Below are 18452 nucleotides of genomic sequence, written 5' to 3'. Positions count from 1 at the left end.
AAAATGTTTTCTTGTGCTTGTTGTAGTGCATCTTTTTTTCTCTGATTCGATCCCTTTAAATGTTTAGTCAAGACAAGAATGTATATCTTTGTTGTATTTAATCATCAGAAACCATGTTAAAGAAATTATGTAACCGTTTTAGTAGAACTATTATGAAAATATGTATCCTGCATCGATATTCACAATTAAAGCAAAATTCTCATCGAATTCACCTTTTATTGTTTTGTTACAAGAATGTGCAATAAAAAATATAAATATTGAATAAGAAATATTGAGGTACACAAACATTTAAACAGGTCAAGACATAAACAAGTCACAGGAGTCTTGTAGGAGAATCTCATGTATAAGTACAAAAAAAAACTTCAAATTTTGCTTGTAGAATAATGCCTAATTATGAATTTTTGCATGATTTTTTGCAAAAACTTACTTTTTTTTTCAACTGTGACTGTACCACAGTAAACAACCTTCGCTCCAGTATGACCCAAATTCCCATTAGTTCCCATCATGTGAAAAAATGTTATACTGTACAAAAAAAAAGCCACTCCAGCCACATATTTTGGATGCATCGTGCTTAACTCTCATGAAAAACACATTATAATCTAAAATCTTAATGGTCCAAAAAGGGGGTTGCTTTACTTTATGCAGTAATTTTTCCTTTTGATTTTTGTAGTTAAAATTGACCTTGTGTTTTCATGAGATTCACTCTTCAAGACCCTCACGCAAAGAAACCGTGATTCTTTGTTCATCATAACTGCAGTGATATCCATCTATGAGAACTTCTGTGACCAGCTGCAAGCAAGCCTGAGTGATTGTGAGCTGTGAATGTTCAACATCCGCTGAAGCTTTCAGATTAACATATAGCTCAAGAACATTCATTATGAATGCGTAATACAAAATACTGATGGGAAATATTTAAATGTAACAAGATTATTGTGATTGTTTCTATTTGATTAGAAACTCCAAGAATTTTCAAAATGTAAAAATGGCTCATCAGCCTTTCTGTTTCCAGAAATATTTCAGTCTTGAGCTGTCAGAGTAAGTTTTGATCTGTGACGAGGATGAGTCCTGAGTTCATCTCATCGGCCTCTGGCTCTCCTCACAGCGATGCTCTGTATATGCTGCCACAATAACGACGGATCTGACACATTGTGTCTGATGAGTGACTCCAAACCCTCTGCTTGATCCAGACTCTGCCAGTAGTCCTGCGGCCACATCTGGAGCCAGCTGAAAACAAACACACGTCAGTTTCACTCTACTCCATGTCTTTAAAACAACATTCACAAAACATTTAACTTAAAATGTGATGCATTTAATACACATACAGTGCCCTCCACTAACATTGGAGCAAAGGCAGGTGTAAAAATAAATCTGCATCATTGATCTTACATTTAAAAAATCAAAAAAAAATCGAACCTTTCATTGAAGTAAAACAACAAAGTAGGGAGAAAATCTCATGATCAAATAAATGTTTTTCGCCAATGCATGTTGTGCCACAATTATTGGCACCCCTAGAAACTCTTGAGAGAAAAAAAAAAAAAAAAAGGGAATATTCTTCAGAGATATTTTAATCACACCAGGGTACCTAGGAGCATGAAATTGTCCATCCATGAATTCCTGTTCCACAGTATTATAAATATGAGGAACACAAAGGCCAAATTCCCTTAATTATCCATCACAAGGAGTAAAACCTAAGAAGATAGTTCTGGGCCCGTATTCTTAAATATTCTAAGAATCCTTCTAGAGAGCAACTTTGAGCGAGGAAAAGGCAAAAACCTTTATCTTAGTGAGGAGGCAGGGGTGACCCCGTTGCTAGCTATGACACAGTCTTTTGAAGACTGTGATTGGTTGGTTGTCCATGAAGGAAATAAAAGAGCGCTTTTAAGAGTAGGGTTTATAGGCCTTCACTTTGAAATTACAGGCGTAGTTTTTCCTGTACACTCTCTCTCCCTCACAGACACATATATATGCATATTGTTTATTTTTTATTTACCATGCTGTCATACTTAACGTATTTTATAGGAAATGAACAGCGACACAATAAGGTTCTGACAGTGCTGTCAGGTACAGACCCAAATCATCACTGCTGCATAGTTGCATTTTTCCAGTTGCTAAATATGTTAATGTAGTGATTCTGTCCATTTCTGGCGCTATGGCATTTCTGTGCGGTGTCGGAGATGTTAGCATATCTTTAATAAGATCGGTCACAAACATGATCCCTGCACGATCTAATGTGTAGCGTCTTATAAACTCACTGTCATGCATTGTGTGCAACACATTTCTTCTCCCTCTTCATGTTTCGTCCATTTTCTCCGCTGCTAAAGAAACTCTTAAGCCCCTTAAAAGTCCTCGTCCGTACTCCTAACAAGTTTGGACCTTAAGACTTCTTTTAAGGGTTAAGATGCTTTCTGAATTACTTTTTTCTTTACTAGGATCTTTTCTTTAATTTTAAGGAGGAAACACCCACATTTCTAAGAATTTTGTTACTAGGAGCAACTCTTAGCACTAAGATTTTTCATGAATACGGGCCCTGATGTGCAGAACAAGAGTGTGGAGCTTCACAAAATAGAAAGTGGCGAAAGAAAAGAGCAAAAGCATTGAAAATCCCTATTTCCACCATCAGGCCAATAATTAAGAGATCCTAATCAACTAAAGAACTGGCTGGAAGAGGACATGTGTCTATATCGTCCTAATGCACGCTGAGGAGGAGTTTGAGTGGCCAAAGACTCTCCAAGGACCTCAGCTGGAGAATTGCAGAGATTAGCTGAGTCTTGGGGTCAGAAAGCCGAAAAAAATATCAAACAGCCCCTACATCACCACATGTTGTTCGGCAGGATTTCAGGAAAAAATCTCCTCGCTCATCTAAAAACAAACTCCATTCAGTTATCAGACATGACTGGAACTTCAAATCAGACTAGCTTCTATGGTCACATGAAATAAATTTAGCTTTTTAGCAGCAAACACTCAAGATAGGTTTAGTACAAACAGGGATTAAAAGTAACCCATGTACCCCAGGTTAAATATACTGCTAGATCTTTAATGTTGTGGGCCGGAGGTCCTGAACATCTTGTTCAGATGCATGGCTTTATATATTCTATCAAACACAAACAGATAAAAAAAAAAAATCTAAACCTGACTGCCTCTGTCAGAATCTTATATAATATTTATAATGGGCCGTGGTTGGATCTTCCATCAGGACAATAATCCAAAACAAACATCAGAATAAACACAAAAATGGTCACTGGGCACAAAATGAAGCTTTTGCCATGGCCGTCCCAGTCCTCTGACCTGAACCCTATAGAAAATGAGTCGGGTGAACTGAAGAGAAGCAGCTGTGAATTTGAAGGATCTGGAGAGATTCTGTATGAAGGGATGGTCTCTGATCTCTTATCAGGTCTTCTCCAAACTCTTCAGGCATTACAGGAGAAAACTCAGAGCTGTTATCTTGGGAAAATGACGTTGCATTAATTGGGTGCCAATAATTGTGGGCAACATGAATGAGAGAAAGCATTTATGAGATTTCCCCCAACTTTCAATTGTTTTACTTCAATGATGGGGTAGAATTTGGTGAATTTTTTGAATGAAAGATCAAAAGGATAATCAAAGCAGATTTATTTTCACAGCTGCCTTTGCTCATATTTACCAATGGTGCCAATATTAGTTTGGGGCACTGTATTTATGAAATAGTGATACTTAAAATCTGTTTACCTATCATTTGGGTCAATACTTTCCACAGGCCCATATCCAGGACTGGGCAGTGGGCAGCCCATGTGCGAGCTGTTGGCCATCTTTGGTTGAGGCGGCAGGTTTTGTTGTGGGTTCTTCCTGTGCGCTTTCACTGCTGCCAGACGCTCGTTCTCTCTGTCGCACACAAAACACTCAAACCCGTTCAGGTAGTTTGGTTTACTCATGTCGTTGACGCCCCACTCTCTACTCTCCAGCCCCTCTAGCAGAAGCAGGTTAGTGATCTCGCTGGGCGTTTTGTACTCGAGATAACGTGAGTACTCCACGTCGTCTTGATCCAGAGTCTTTATGAACTCCGCCAGATCCCGTGGAGAGGGGAAATCGTCAATGAGGATAGCGGAGTGATTGTTCGGCAGCCAGTCGGCCACCGATGGCGAGCCCCTGTAAATGGGCACACAGCCCTGGTGCATGGGCCGCCACAGCTTCTCTGTCATGTAGTCGGGACACAGGCCGTTCTCCAGGGCAAGGTGGAACTTATAACGGCCGACGAAACTCATGAAGCGCCTGTCTTCACCAGTGGCTGTGCTGGTGTCCTCCAGATAGTCAGGCAGGGGTTTGTTATTAAGGCACTTCCCATACGAGTCAATCTAAGAAGACAAATTATGATAAGACCAAAGCACACTTAATCTTTCGTTTATGCGCACAGCTGAACATATAGCCTTTATAAAATAAACTCTTGATAGCATGCATAAACTCAGGAACATGACATGCAACTCTAGACAGTTTGTCATCCAGTGTCTGCACTATTTCTCTAATGAGCCATTAAAAATGTCTTTGAACTCGTGGAAATTGGTTTCTCTCTTCACATAAGTGCTCAAGTGCAATGCGGGCGTCTTTTGTTGCCATGTCTCCAGTAGTTTCTTCTTGCTCCTTCTGTTCATTTTAAATTTTGACTGTGCAACAATTGGTGAGGCCAGTGTTGCCAAGTTGTGGACAAATTAATAAATGCAAAAAACAAAAAAACAATGTGTACAACTGCGTGTAACACTGTGCTGATGACGACATTTGCATTGTGCAAATATTCTATATATTGTATGCATATCCTTGCATTAATTTTGTTACAAAAGGCTGGAATACACTAAACAACTTGAAAAATCTGAACAGATTTTAAAACACTAGGTATCATACATTTGCTGACTTTGAAAATGGTTTCAGAGAAAAACTAGGTATTATACACTAAACAACGGAGTATCACATACTACCAGACTTTCAAGTTTCTTTCAAGCTTTCTTGTAACGCCAAGATCATAGGTTCGATTCAACCGGGAACGTTACAACTGATAAAATGTAAATGTGTACCCTGAACGCAACATAGGTTGCTTTGGACAAAATGCGCACGCACACACAGAGAGAGAGAGAGATGGGTAGATTACTTACAAATTATAGTCCTTTACTGATTACAGATCACATGATGAAAACTGTAGTTAGTAATGTAATCTAGGTTACTCATTTTAGCTAATGTAATATGACTACTTTTTGTATATTGAACTTGTTTTAAACTTAAATTAATTGTACCATATTACTATAAAAAAAGAAAACATTCAATTTTCATAAAGTGCATTAACGTAAGTCTGCAGTAGGTTTATGAGTTGATTATAAGCTATTAGTGTATTATATGAACAAACATGATATCAGGACAAAATATTTTTGTCCAGATTTCCACTATGAATAATTTACTGCCATTGTGTGAAAAATACGTATTCATGTTGTCCATAAAAAAAGTAAATCAGATTATGAGCATTTTAAAATGTAATATACTCCAATTGCAACAAGTTCTTAATTTTTGGAATCTGATTACATGCAATCAGTTACTACCAGCACTGTGTGTATAAAACTATTATAATAATTTGCCAAGCATACGCTGCATGATTTGCAACTCAGACTGCGGAAAGTATGCAGAGTGGCTCTGACTTTCAACATCTAGCAAATCAAGGCAAAAGTCACGTAGTGTATGCTATGGCATTCTTGGTTGCTAAGCATAGTATTACCTCTATATATTTCCTCAGCTCTTGAACATAGCGATCGCGGTCTGAAGGCACATCACAGTGAGACTGCATGTAGAGCACAGGGGCCAGACCTGCCTGTCTCCAGCGGTTCTTCTCCTGCAGAGGGACCGCCGGGGCTTTCAGAAGATAATCTAGAGAGGGTAACCACTGCAGCGTTAACGGATAGTCCGACTCCCTCCTGAACGTGGCTGTGTAGTTAAACAGCCTGATTCCAACACCGTGAGAGAGCAGGTAGTTATTCATGGGCGACTCTTCATGGAAAAGCGCCCAGGTCTGATGAGCCAAGCGTGGCAGCGGAGCCTCATACGCCCGGAAGTCTGTGCCATAGAAAATGATGGATGCCGTGCGCCGATACAGCTGGACTTTCCGGTTGCTTGTGACCAGGCAGGACGAGTGGGAGCAGTCCACACGCTCTGTGTCTCCTGGGAAGTGCGGGAACAGATTGGAGCTCCACCACAGAAGGATGGGCAGCTTATTATTGGGGCGAGGGTCAGTGTTTCCAGGGCCGTGGTACGTGCTCACACTGGCAAACTCCATGTCAGTGAGAGCACTCTGGGGCTGGAAAACCCCACTGTCCCCTGTGTCCATTGGCCCCTGGCCCCAGCAGCATACTGGGACCACTGCAATAAGCCACAGGCAAAGCGCCATCGTCAACCTGAGAAAGAGAAAGACACTGCATTGAAACATTCTTCCGCGCTTAAAGGGATAGTTCACCCAAAAATGACATTAATTACTCGCCCTCATGAATACAAAAAGTATTCTCGTAGCTTCATAAAGTTACAGTTGAACCACTGATGTCTCATGGACTATTATGTTCTTGGTACCTTTCTGAGCATTGATCATGGTGGTAGTATCCTTGGAGGGTCAGAGAGCTCTCGGATTTCATCAAAAATATCTTAATTTGTGTTTTGAAGATGAACGGAAGTCTTACGGGGTTGGAACGACATGCGTTTTTATTTTTGGATGAACTATCCCATTAAACTGTTGCAATGCGGTTAAAGAAAATTCAAGTATCTGCATTGGACTGTAAATATTATTAAGGGTAAAAATAAACCTGGGCTCGATGATAAAGGCCTGGCCGATGTGGAAGCATGAAGCATGCTCAAAATAGTTGAGGGAAAATGTACTCATACTCACACACTGTCTTAAGCACTGCACATGACCTCCTCGACTGCACTCTCGGAGTACGTTCTTCTTTTGAAAAAGTAATTACTTACTACCATTAAAGGCATGTTCTATATAGTATGAATGTAATCCGGATGTACTACATTCAACATGTTGTCATTGTTGCTGGTGTGACATACCAGTCACAAATCCTCTCCCGTTGCCTCATAGGATAGTTTGTTTGTGTTTAACGCCACTATTTTCATGGCGAGAAAATGTATGGCTAAAGTATATCAGATTTTTACTATTTATTAAAACTGTATTTGGCTTAACTCCTTTAAAAAACTCTTCAAAAGAGTTAACTGAATAAAAAGGTTCTCTCACAGGGTAAAACCAGCACAATCTAATAAAACATGCTTCAAGGATAAAGGGATTCGGCAGAGAGAACATGTTGGAGGATCTTCTCCTAACATTAAAAACTAGTGTACCATCCTGGAACGACCTATTCTACAGCGGGTACAAATAATCTGGTCCCAAAATTGCCTGATGGGATAGTAAAGTGTCCATCAGGTGCACAAGGACCTGCCAGACTTGCCTGTTTGATGAAAGTTAAGACCAACTATTTAAGAGAACGTTCCCATATTTTGTTAGAATGTCACAAGTAATAAGAGCGTATGGAGCTGAGTTTGGTTTAGGGTCTTAACACACAAAATTATGTAATAGCGAAACAGAAATGTTGATTAATGTCAAACAACAAAAGACAAAGAGAAAAATCACTCTGCTCTGGAGTGATTTACTTGAAAATCACTATTTATTTCATTTACATCTTTGTTTTATTGTATTTACTTCTGCTGTTTGCTGTAATTTGTTTATTATTGACTGTTTACTTCTCTTTAATAATGTTGTTTATATTTTATTGTTAGGCTAGCTTTGTTTTGTCACGGTGGTATCAAAAAATTGAGAATTTCAAATTTGACTGGTATCTAAAATGTTGCTGTTTTACAGTAACAACAGTAAGCTTACATGAGTCAAAAACAATAAAAACAACCTTATTTTAATAAATATTATACTGCAAAAAATGCTTTTCTTACTTAGATTGTGTCTTGTTTTCGAGGCAATATCTCATAATTCTTAAATAAAGAAGGATTTTCTAGACAAGTAAACATTATTGTCTTGTTTTCAGAAAAAAAAAAAGCAAAATAATCTTGTTTTCTGTTTGAAATAAGATTATTTTGCTTATGCTAAGCTAAAACACTTAAATTTGACTAGGTTTTTTTTTTCGGAAAACAAGACAATATTTTTTACTTGTCTAGAAAATCCTTCTTTATTTAAGAATTGAGATTTTTGGCTGGAGAGAAAATTTTTTTTTTTGCAGTGTGTGTATTATATATATATAATAAATAAATAAATAAATAAATATATATAGGGTCAAAAATTTTAAAAGGGAAAAAAAAAAATCTGAACCTCTAGCCAGACCACGCAGGTAGATAAAAATGCCCTGGAAACAATATAAAATATTTAGGTACATGTACAGTAACAAATATGGAGAAGACGAAAAGAAATGGCTGTGTTTCAAAACACAATGAGCTTTCTAGGCAGCATTTTGGGCATTGTGGTCCCAAACCCTACCAAGGTGCCTAACTTAGACATCAGTTTTGGTCATAACGGCAAAACCTAGTCACCAGCCTACTTCAACAGCATGTTGGGGCATCATATGCACCTATTATATCAAGAAATGCACTCACACTGTGTTTGAAGCACAGCCAAAGAAGAATATAAAAACACATTTCCGACAAAGCACAAACACAGACGCTTATATTCCATACAACATGATCTGACAGCAGACTTCCTTACTTCAGTTCAGGACAGACGCATGCTCCACTGTTGTCCTCGCTGCAGCACAGGATGAACACATGACTGTTCTTCCTGCTTTGAGGAATGCCAGTGGGAAAAATTGAGCATTACTGCCACCTAGAGTTCTGGATGAGAATTACAAACAGAGGAATTATAGTTTTTATAATTATAATTATACTAATTTATTTGGCCTTTTATTAGTATATAATATTAGTTGAACTTATGTAATGAAACAAATTAGTCATTAAAATTAATTGTGCTTAAACACACACTCTCTCTCTCGCGCGCGCCCGCGCTCAATCACTATCGTACACGCAGCGCGTGAATCTCAGCAGCACTGCTCGCGGTACAATATGAGGTAATTCAGAGAGTATTTTTACATGATTCAAGTCATTTAAGAGCAAAGTGGTTCTTTTCCTCCTGTATGTATGTTCACGTATGCGTAACAGTGCTGCAGTGTATTTAATAAAGCATTTAAAACTGTGCTAGTCATATAGCTAAAGTGAGCTAACAGGGCTGAGAATAAATATGTATACGATTAATGACACCAAACGCGAACATAAAAGCATCAGCCATGTTTATTAGTCATAGTACGAGCTAAGTTATAATGAGCAATAATAGTGAGAGTAATAAAGATAAACCTTAGCATGTTAAAAACACAGCTGTCATGCACTTGTGCGCATGCGCAGAATCGATCATCTGTTTCCTGCTCTAGATGTATTTACAATAAATAGATACGCAACTGAACGCTTTAAGTTATTAAATAACGCATAATATTGCACTGTATTCGTCCAGTATCGTGTAGTATGTTTTGGACTTCTAAAACTGGCCTTTTTATTTTTACGTGTCGGGATAAGTGCTGCTTATGAAAATTAGTCTGAACCAAAATTCACCAAAATTACTACAATAAAACATCTGGTGTTAGCCACAACTGATTAAAAAAAAATAAAAGTTATAAAAATGACATTTATTATAATTTTAGAGTACTAACAATAATAGTATTTGCTAGATAATTACAGTGAAGGGTTGTTTTTATAATTATTATAAATTTATTTGATACAATTGTTATTCCAATATAGAAGAAATGGGTAAATTAAGGTGTGGTCACAGCAAAAATTTGACAAAATTTAGCAGACAAAAACATCGGTTGTCCGTGTAGCACTGCTAAATGTCTGTGAGGAACCTTTTCATCTTCACACACAAACACAGATTGCTCAGATTCCTGTCCAGATTCCTGCATTTCGATCAGTAATATAACCAACATTTATTCAGACACCTTCAACATTTCTCATATCACAGTTTATTCACTATAGTTTAGAAAATGGTAATAAAATATGACAAGAACTGCGTCAGAACGAATTCATCTTGATTTAATGTCATTATGTAATTTAATATCAGATAACTTTGATAGAAAGGTATGTAATGAATTCGGTTGAATAGCTGTCAGCTGTTAAATTTAAGTACACAGTTAGATAATACCAATTTAGCTCTTCATTTGCTTAATTTTGTTCAGTCTGTGATGTAAAAATTAGCAATTAAAGAAAAAACACTTACGCAAACCATGGTCAGGTCAAAGTGTCTGAATAATTATCGGTCCCACATTTGACTGGTAGTCCACTGACAGATTATACCCCAAAATTCTTCATACACAGTTCACTCTATTTAGCTATCCTCACTTACATTTATGAACTACAGTGTCCTGCACCCACTAGTAGTAAAAATATCAAAGATGATATCTGGTGTCTGAATAATGCTTGGTTTGACAGGACATGTTGTAATCTTGATGCCATTACACAGTAACCAAGCTAGAATATTCTTGCTTGTGATGAAGCAGGAAACATTCACATTAGATCATATTGTCACTCACTGATCTTCATCTTTGCACAAGCATAAAAGTTGAAATTAAAGAGGAAAGCAGAAGATAGTCCTGTGTTTAACCAATCCATGTGCTCTCAGAAAAGGTGTCCTCCTGGCCAAAGTTTCTGGGTCAGTCACTAGAGCATCTGACCCACACCTGATAAACAACCATTATCTGCCGTTCTTTGTTTGGAGAGCTTTAGCCTTTCATAGCTCATCTGCTGTTTCTTTAAGCTGGAAAGTCATTGTTCTGTCATTGTGTGTGTATTTGTCCTTCGTGCCTTCATGTAGTTTGTATGCTTGCTTTGTAGAGAAACCAGAGTCTTGTGTCCTGTGTTTATCAGTTTCCTTATGTTCGTTGGGCAAAAAAGAAAAGCTAAATAAACAAAGTAAAAATTTATTTGATTGAGGTTTCTGTAGATATCGTGATATATTGATATCAAGGATTCTTTCGGTCACAATAACTGTGGTGTGAAAAATCCAATATCGTGACAGCCCTAATATATATATATATATATATATATATATATATGAAGAGTTTTTTTGCAAAAACAGATCATGTTTTTTTATTGTTATTATGTTTTTATTGTTTTAGTTAGCTGTATTTTTTAGTTATTTTTGAACCTAATCAAAATAACCCAACTGCAGTTTGATTGAGATTAATTGGATGCACAATGAAAAAACATGAGTTCTGAAAATTGTTAAAAACCGAGTTATCTGCTTTTGCAAATGAACTCTTGAGATATATGTATATATGTATAAGTATACAGTTCCCTCCACAAGTATTGGAACAGTAAAGACTAAATTGCTCTGTTGGCTGTGGAGTCAAGACATTTGCAAATATGATTAAAAGATGAATATGAGACAAAACTACAGAATGTCACATTTTATTATTAGCCGTTTCAACACATACATGTTTTACCAAATAAAAAGAACAGCACTTTTAGAGTTCATCCCACTCATTGATGTGAGCATAAGTATTGGGACAGCTGAACATAAGGCAGATATAAAAGATTAAAAGCTATTATTTAGTTGCAGATCCCTTGCGCACAATCACAGCAGTGAGTCTGTGACCCATAGACATCACCAGACTCTTGGTCTCATCCTTTGAAATACTTTTCCCAGCCTTTAATGCAGCCAAGTCCACTTGTTGCTTGTTTTGGGGAGTTTCTGCCTTTACTCTCCTCTTCAGCTGCTGAAATTCATGTTCAATCAGATTTAAATCTGGAGATTGACTTGGGCAATCTATAAATTCCTTGACTGAACTGGCAGGGTGTTTTGGGTCATTGTCCTGATGCAATATGAAGCACTTCCCAATGAATCTGGTGGCAGTTTCTTGAATATTGGTAGGCAAGATGGTTTTGTACCCTTCCTGTTAATTCTGCTACCATTCCCTGCTTTTAATATCTGAAGAATTAATGCAACAGGACACAGCTGATCACTTAGAAAGACCTGTGAGGCAACTGCTCCAATACTTATGATCACATCAGATAGAGGGAGGAACTCTAAAAGTGCTGAACTTCTTAGCTGGTAAAACATCTGTGTGTTGAATCACCCAATAATAAAATGTGACATTCTGTAGTTTTGTATCATATTCATCTTTTAATCATATTTGTAAATGTCTTGACTCCACAGCCAACAGACCAATTTTGTCTTTACTGTTCCAATACTTATGGAGGGCACTGTATGTATATTAGTGCTGTCAAAGGATTAATCGCATCCAAAATAAAAGTTTTTGTTTGCATAATATATACATGTGTTCTGTGTATATTTATTATGTATATATAAATACACACACACAGTATATATTTTGAATGTATATATTTACATTTCTATATTTATATTCATGTAATTTATATTATAAATAAATATATTTCATATATAAAAATAACATATATTTCTGAAATATATACATGCATGTGTGTGTATTTATATATACATTATAAATATACACAGTACACACTCATATATTATGTAAACAAAAACTTTTATTTTGGATGCGATTAATCATATAAATATATACGTATTAATACATGTAAATATTTTCTAAATATATACTGTATGTGTGTTACAGTGCACACACATATATTATGTACACAAAAACGTATATTTTTGGATGCGATTAATCACGATTAATTGTTGTCCAGCACTTTTACATATATAATATATATATGTATAAACCCTTGCTACGTGTACTGGCTAGGCCTGGACTAGGCTAACTGAGACTTGTCATATCATTGCTCTTTTGTCGATTTTGATTGCTTCTATTGTCCTCATTTGTAAGTTGTTTGGATTAGAGCCCTGCACGGCCCTCAAATTTAGGCCCTAGCCCGGCCCGTGTCCGACAGCTTATCAGAATTACCGGCCCGAGTCCGACCCGAGCCCGTCTTTTTCCCCCTTCTCCTAAAAGAGTTTATACTACTGTTTCGGCTATTAAAATAGTTCAGTTTTGTGTGTACTGGCAAAATTATTATATTTCGTTTCGTTTTTTATTAAGTTAATTTAGAAAAACGTTTGGAGCATTTTTGTTCGTTAAATAGCCTATAAGTTTTTGTTTTTTAAAGTAACGACCAAGCGGGCAGCGGCATGAGCTGATCATAGCCTATGTTTGATCAATTTAGCCTTCTCATATCATCACGACTTGCCTAAAATAAAATCTATAGATATACTAAAACAGTTCAAGTATATAACATTGTTTAAACGTTAAACCTGCGCTATAATAATAATGTGTGTAGCCTATATGTAAGTTTGTGCTGCGAGTGGAAGCTAAAGCGTGCTCTGCAGGACCTGGAGGCACCAGCAAACACTTGCATTGTTTTCAGTGGAAACTAATTAAAATAGCCTACGCCGTCATTTTTTTTTTTTTTTTTTAATAAAGGTAAGAGTAATACATCATTCGGACCTGTAAAGGCTCTACTTGTATTTGTGTGCACTCACAATACCAACAAAAGGTAGTTCTTTTATAAAACAAAGAAAACAAACATGATGCGCTTTCTGCTGTTTTGAGGAGCGCTTCACAAAAATGAACCGAAGCTGATACATGCCTCACAGACATGATAAATATATCTATAGATAGCTTTAAATTATCACTTAACGAAATAAAAAAATTGAAAAAAAAACTCTTATTATAATTATAATTTTAATCATAATCCATAAAGAGGCATTTCTCTCTAAAGGCGCGTCTAATGAGGAGACGGGGAGTCAGGATCAGAAACTTCATCCTTGCGACACAGACTCAGAAAACATTAGTTTATTAGTAAATAATTCAAATATCTCCTTACTATTTCCCGCAGACACATTCATGGTTATGTTTGCTGGGGTTTTGCAGCAAGCTTTAGCCTATTGCGTGCATTTGAACGCAGAAGTATTCAGCTGCTGAAGTCACTTGTGCACCTGCTGCTGCTGCGGGACACTAAACACCATCGAGCTGCTCTCAGTCGCGGCACGGTCTCATGTTGTTTCCACCAGCGCGGCAATTTTTTTCATCGCTAATCAATAGATGTCTACAATATAAAAATAAGGAGAAACCGAAAACAGGCCCGATGCCCGGCCCGCGTCTGAACTATGACGTGGAAATTGGCCCGAAGCCCGGCTGTAGAGGCGTAAAAAAGTCAGGGCCCGTTGGGTCCGGGCCGAAATGCAGGGCTCTAGTTTGGATAAAATGTAAAATGTAAATGTCTCTGCATGTATTTGTCAGGCTGCAGTGAAGACCTGTGGCGACGGGGGCCGTTATGAGTGGGAAGAGCCTCTTGTTGAAGGTCATTCTCCTGGGGGACGGCGGCGTGGGCAAAAGCTCCCTGATGAACCGCTACGTGACCGACCGCTTTGACTCGCAGTCGTTCCACACCATCGGTGTGGAGTTCCTCAACCGTGACCTGGAGATCGATGGCCGGCTGGTCACCCTGCAGATCTGGGACACGGCGGGCCAGGAGCGCTTCAAGAGCCTGCGCACACCCTTTTACCGCGGGGCGGACTGCTGCCTGCTCACCTTCGCTGTGGACAACCTGCAGAGCTTCCAGAACCTGGGCTGCTGGAAGAAGGAGTTCATGTATTACTCAGATGTACGAGACCCGGAGCGCTTCCCCTTTGTGGTGCTGGGAAACAAAGTGGACAAGGAGGAGCGGGAGGTCGGCGAGGAGGAAGCCCGGGCTTGGTGTGAGGAAAACGGCTGCTGTCCATACTTCGAGACCAGCGCCAAGGACGACACGAACGTGGGGGCCGCTTTTGAGGCTGCTGTCCGAGAAGTCCTGGCCAGCGAGGATCCCATCGACCACACCCTACTGAGCAGCTCCATCGATCTCCACGGAAATCGTAAAGTGGCTCGCTCGTCCTGCTGTTGAGGTGCCTCTAATAGTGCGTTCAAGTCATGTCGGATAAATCGTATTTACGAGTTGAACGCACGTGAACGTCACTACAAAGTCGTTATTATATGGAAGCCCTGCCACTGAATAAAAAATAAAAAAGGTAATTGCGACTTTTTTTCCCCCTCAGAATTGTGAGATATAAACTGACAATCGCAATATATAAAGTCCAGTTCAGAGAAGAAAACCGACTATGTTCTCAGAATTGCGAGTTTATATCACGAGAAAAAAAGGCAGAATTGTGAGAAGTCGCAATTACCTTTTTAATAAATTTTTTTATTCAACATGCTGCTCATGTGTACAAAACATTATATTATTGTATAATCAGGGGCGTAGCACCAAATGTTGGGCCCCAGTCACACAACACCTCATCAATCATATTAATAATAATAATAATTTTATCATTATGGGCCACCCCTCACCAAGGGCCCTGTTACTCAGTTTCACTATTACCCCGACGCCCCTGTGTATACTTACCATAGAATATAAAACGATTCAGTTTCCATCACCTTCATAAGTTGAATAAAAACACAATGATGCATATTCTTTATTAATCATTTTGTAGATATAGACTTAAAAAAAAAAATTGCTGAATTTTATTGTAGAAAACTTAAATGGCCATCTTGTTCAGACCAAAGTGACTTGAACGCACCTGACGTCGTAATTACGACTTGTCAGCTCGTAAGTACGAACGTCCCAGGAGGACTTGAACGCAGCATAAATGGCGCCTGGCCTTGAGGCTTCATAGCCGTGGACTTGCACTCTCTGGCTGATACTGTATGCTTGAGAGCTCTCTGTGTAGGTACAGACGCCAGACGTGTCTCGTGGGCTACAGAGTTACCAAACAGTAAAGGTATTTTATACATATGTATCTCTCTGCAGTCTGGCACACTGACGGTTTCCCAGTCAAAGGCTTGTCTGCTTAATAATAGCTTCATGTCCCGGACCGCAGATCTAGCCTCCCTTTAGTATTCCGCCAGTTTTAAATGGACCATCTTATTATTGAGCTATTATGTTATGGTACTAATTTTTCCAGATATTTCCAAATGCATAACCCACAGAGTCACATATTGCAGACCACTGTTATCGGTAATGAAATATTAAGTTATTCTCTGGGTGAAGAACACATTTGGGTCATATTTCACCTAAAATATTATTAAAGAATAAATGAATAAACAAGATATTACAGTTTAAAAATGTTTTGACCATGACATTATTTTCGTAATAATAAAACGCATTTAAAAGCAAATTCTTATAACCGTAATGTTAAAAAAAATCTCATGATCATTACTGTAACATTGAAACAACAAATAAATGTAACTTTCCTTCTTAAAGTATTACTTAAACTGTAGGCCTAAATGATTTATGTTACTGTAGCATGCTTCAATTTATGCTGGTTTGAATAATTATGAAAAATAATTGTCCACACATGATGAAGCAATTAGAAACCTTTGCACTCTTGATACGATTAAAAATTGTTTGTTTGTTTTTTGTTGATTTTGGGTTGAAATATGAATGATTCTTAAGTAGATTCACCCTATTATGGTACATGTAGTAAATCAAACAACCTCAGACTAGCGTACTGACAACAAATTGTCTGAGATGCATCAGCACAGCACTACTTTTAGACAGAAAGGGAATCTCTTTCATCGTAGTATCGAAAGATTAAAATAGAGTTTTTTTACCGTTTATTTTGATTTGTTTATTTTTAAACAGTGAGTTTTAGATGTGTATTGTTTCATTTAGTCGTCAGCTTGTTTTGTGTGTATTTGAGCAATTTTACATGCCTAATTGCATGTTGGATCTGGGCAGCAATGCTGTAGTGTTTGATGAAGAATGAAAGTCTCTTGCATGAGGAGTGTGTGTTGGTCAGTTTGACCACATCTGATTCAGTAAATGACTCAGGAATGTGGCTTAGACAAATGCACACATGCTGGAGCCTCTTTGGACGTCTACAGCAGACTTGAAGAGACTCACAGTCACAGCTGATAAATTAGTTCACAGACCGATGTTGATATGAAACCAAATCACATGGTTCCCAGTATCTTGCACTGACCTTTCACCGTGTTTAGAGGGCACTTGTGAATGACTCTTGATTTAGTGCATTTATAAGTACTTTAACTTATTTTACTTATATATTTAATAATATTGAATTGTGCTTTTCCCAGAATATGAATGTTTTCTCAGCTTTACTCTACATACTGCTGTAAATCTCACAACTAAAGAGACTCAAATCTGTGGATTGGGCAGCTGATGTTCTCGAATGCTTCCGTCTCTTGCATTAATGCGTAACATGTAGCCGTGTTTCTGTTTACAGACCTTTGCTCGCCTTCTATCATACATTTTTGTTATACATGTAAAACACAAGAAACTGTATGTTGTTACTTTGTTTTTGGACATGCTCACAACAATTATTGGTACACTGTGACACGGAAATAGATGCAACACTGTGTTTCTCGAACTCAACCTGCTGAACGTATTCATTGCTAATATTGGAAAATCAGTATTTGTCTATTTACTTATAGTGATTTCCAGCAAATCAAGGTACCAAACATTTGGATTTACAGTGAAGAAATGTTACACTGTATTACATAATGGAAAGATTCTCTGTGTTAAATCACAATGCAGAAGTGCATCTGTTTTAACGTGTCATCATGGTCCATTGTTACAAATGTCTTTTGAGTCAAAATGTCAACTTGATAAGCAAAATAAAGCTCTTCAATAAGCAGGTGAATCTCATGAAGAAATGTCCAGATCATACTTCACCTCAAGATCAAGTTATATTTTATTTGTAAAGAAAACGAACCCTATTTTTAGGATGGTTGATGTTTTTTGCATTTAAACTGGATGTTTTTTCGGGAGATTCACCCAAGCTGTTTCCGCTCGAGCTGGTGTTGTAGCATTCCTGCCACCGTATTTATGATGTTACAGTTCACAAGACTGTTGGATTTCATTAATAATACCATATTTTATGATGTTCATTTGTCAGTGTGACCAGTCACGACCACGGTACAGAATTGTGGGGGATGAATTGTGGTTAATTAAGGGCATTACTGCAATGAATGTACTGAATATTTGTCACTTTGTGTAAGGTTGGTGCCCCAGTGTTTGTATGCTTTGTTCTGGGTAATACTGTATTTACCGACATGCTAACAGACATCTTTAAATGGACTAAATTTGTGGTGTTTTGAAAGCAGGAGTTGTGTTACCCTACTGTTTCACGTCATCTCCAGTGCAATAAGGAGGTCGAGACTTCTTTTGTTTGCAAATTTACTTTGCAAGAATCCAGTGCGATGAATAAACAAACTGCAACAGCGATCATATTGTGTGGTTTATACTGCCATAGTTTTCAACATGTTAAACAAAATGCTCTTTCCTGTTTAACCAGGTAACATAAACGTCATAACTGAAATATAGTGTTTATTTCATAACATCAAATCAATGGTTTCGGTATTCTCAGAAATAATAACCAAACCACTTTTAGTCAGCAGAAAGCGTGCATACGTCACACATCAGCTGCGTGAAGCACA

At 37.8% G+C, this 18452-nt stretch overlaps 2 protein-coding genes across 2 annotated transcripts; one reads left to right on the top strand and one right to left on the bottom strand.

Annotated features, from left to right (window-relative positions):
- Positions 1–82: 82 nt before the first annotated feature.
- On the bottom strand, positions 83–9407 carry pofut4 (protein O-fucosyltransferase 4). Its single transcript, XM_079391201.1, has 5 exons — positions 9346–9407; positions 8705–8829; positions 5729–6401; positions 3706–4328; positions 83–1224 (listed from the first exon to the last, which is right to left on the bottom strand). The coding sequence occupies exons 3-5, from the start codon at positions 6392–6394 to the stop codon at positions 1077–1079; spliced, it is 1437 nt and encodes a 478-aa protein (XP_079247327.1). The 5' UTR covers positions 6395–6401; positions 8705–8829; positions 9346–9407; the 3' UTR covers positions 83–1076.
- On the top strand, positions 8991–18239 carry rab9b (RAB9B, member RAS oncogene family). Its single transcript, XM_079391223.1, has 2 exons — positions 8991–9062; positions 14259–18239. The coding sequence occupies exon 2, from the start codon at positions 14293–14295 to the stop codon at positions 14899–14901; it is 609 nt and encodes a 202-aa protein (XP_079247349.1). The 5' UTR covers positions 8991–9062; positions 14259–14292; the 3' UTR covers positions 14902–18239.
- The last annotated feature ends 213 nt before the right edge of the window (positions 18240–18452 follow it).

The sequence above is a fragment of the Barbus barbus genome, assembly GCF_936440315.1.
Source record: "Barbus barbus genome assembly, chromosome: 33".
NCBI lineage: Eukaryota > Metazoa > Chordata > Actinopteri > Cypriniformes > Cyprinidae > Barbus > Barbus barbus.
Note: the sequence above shows the minus strand (reverse complement) of the source record. Positions and strands in the feature narration are given on the sequence as shown.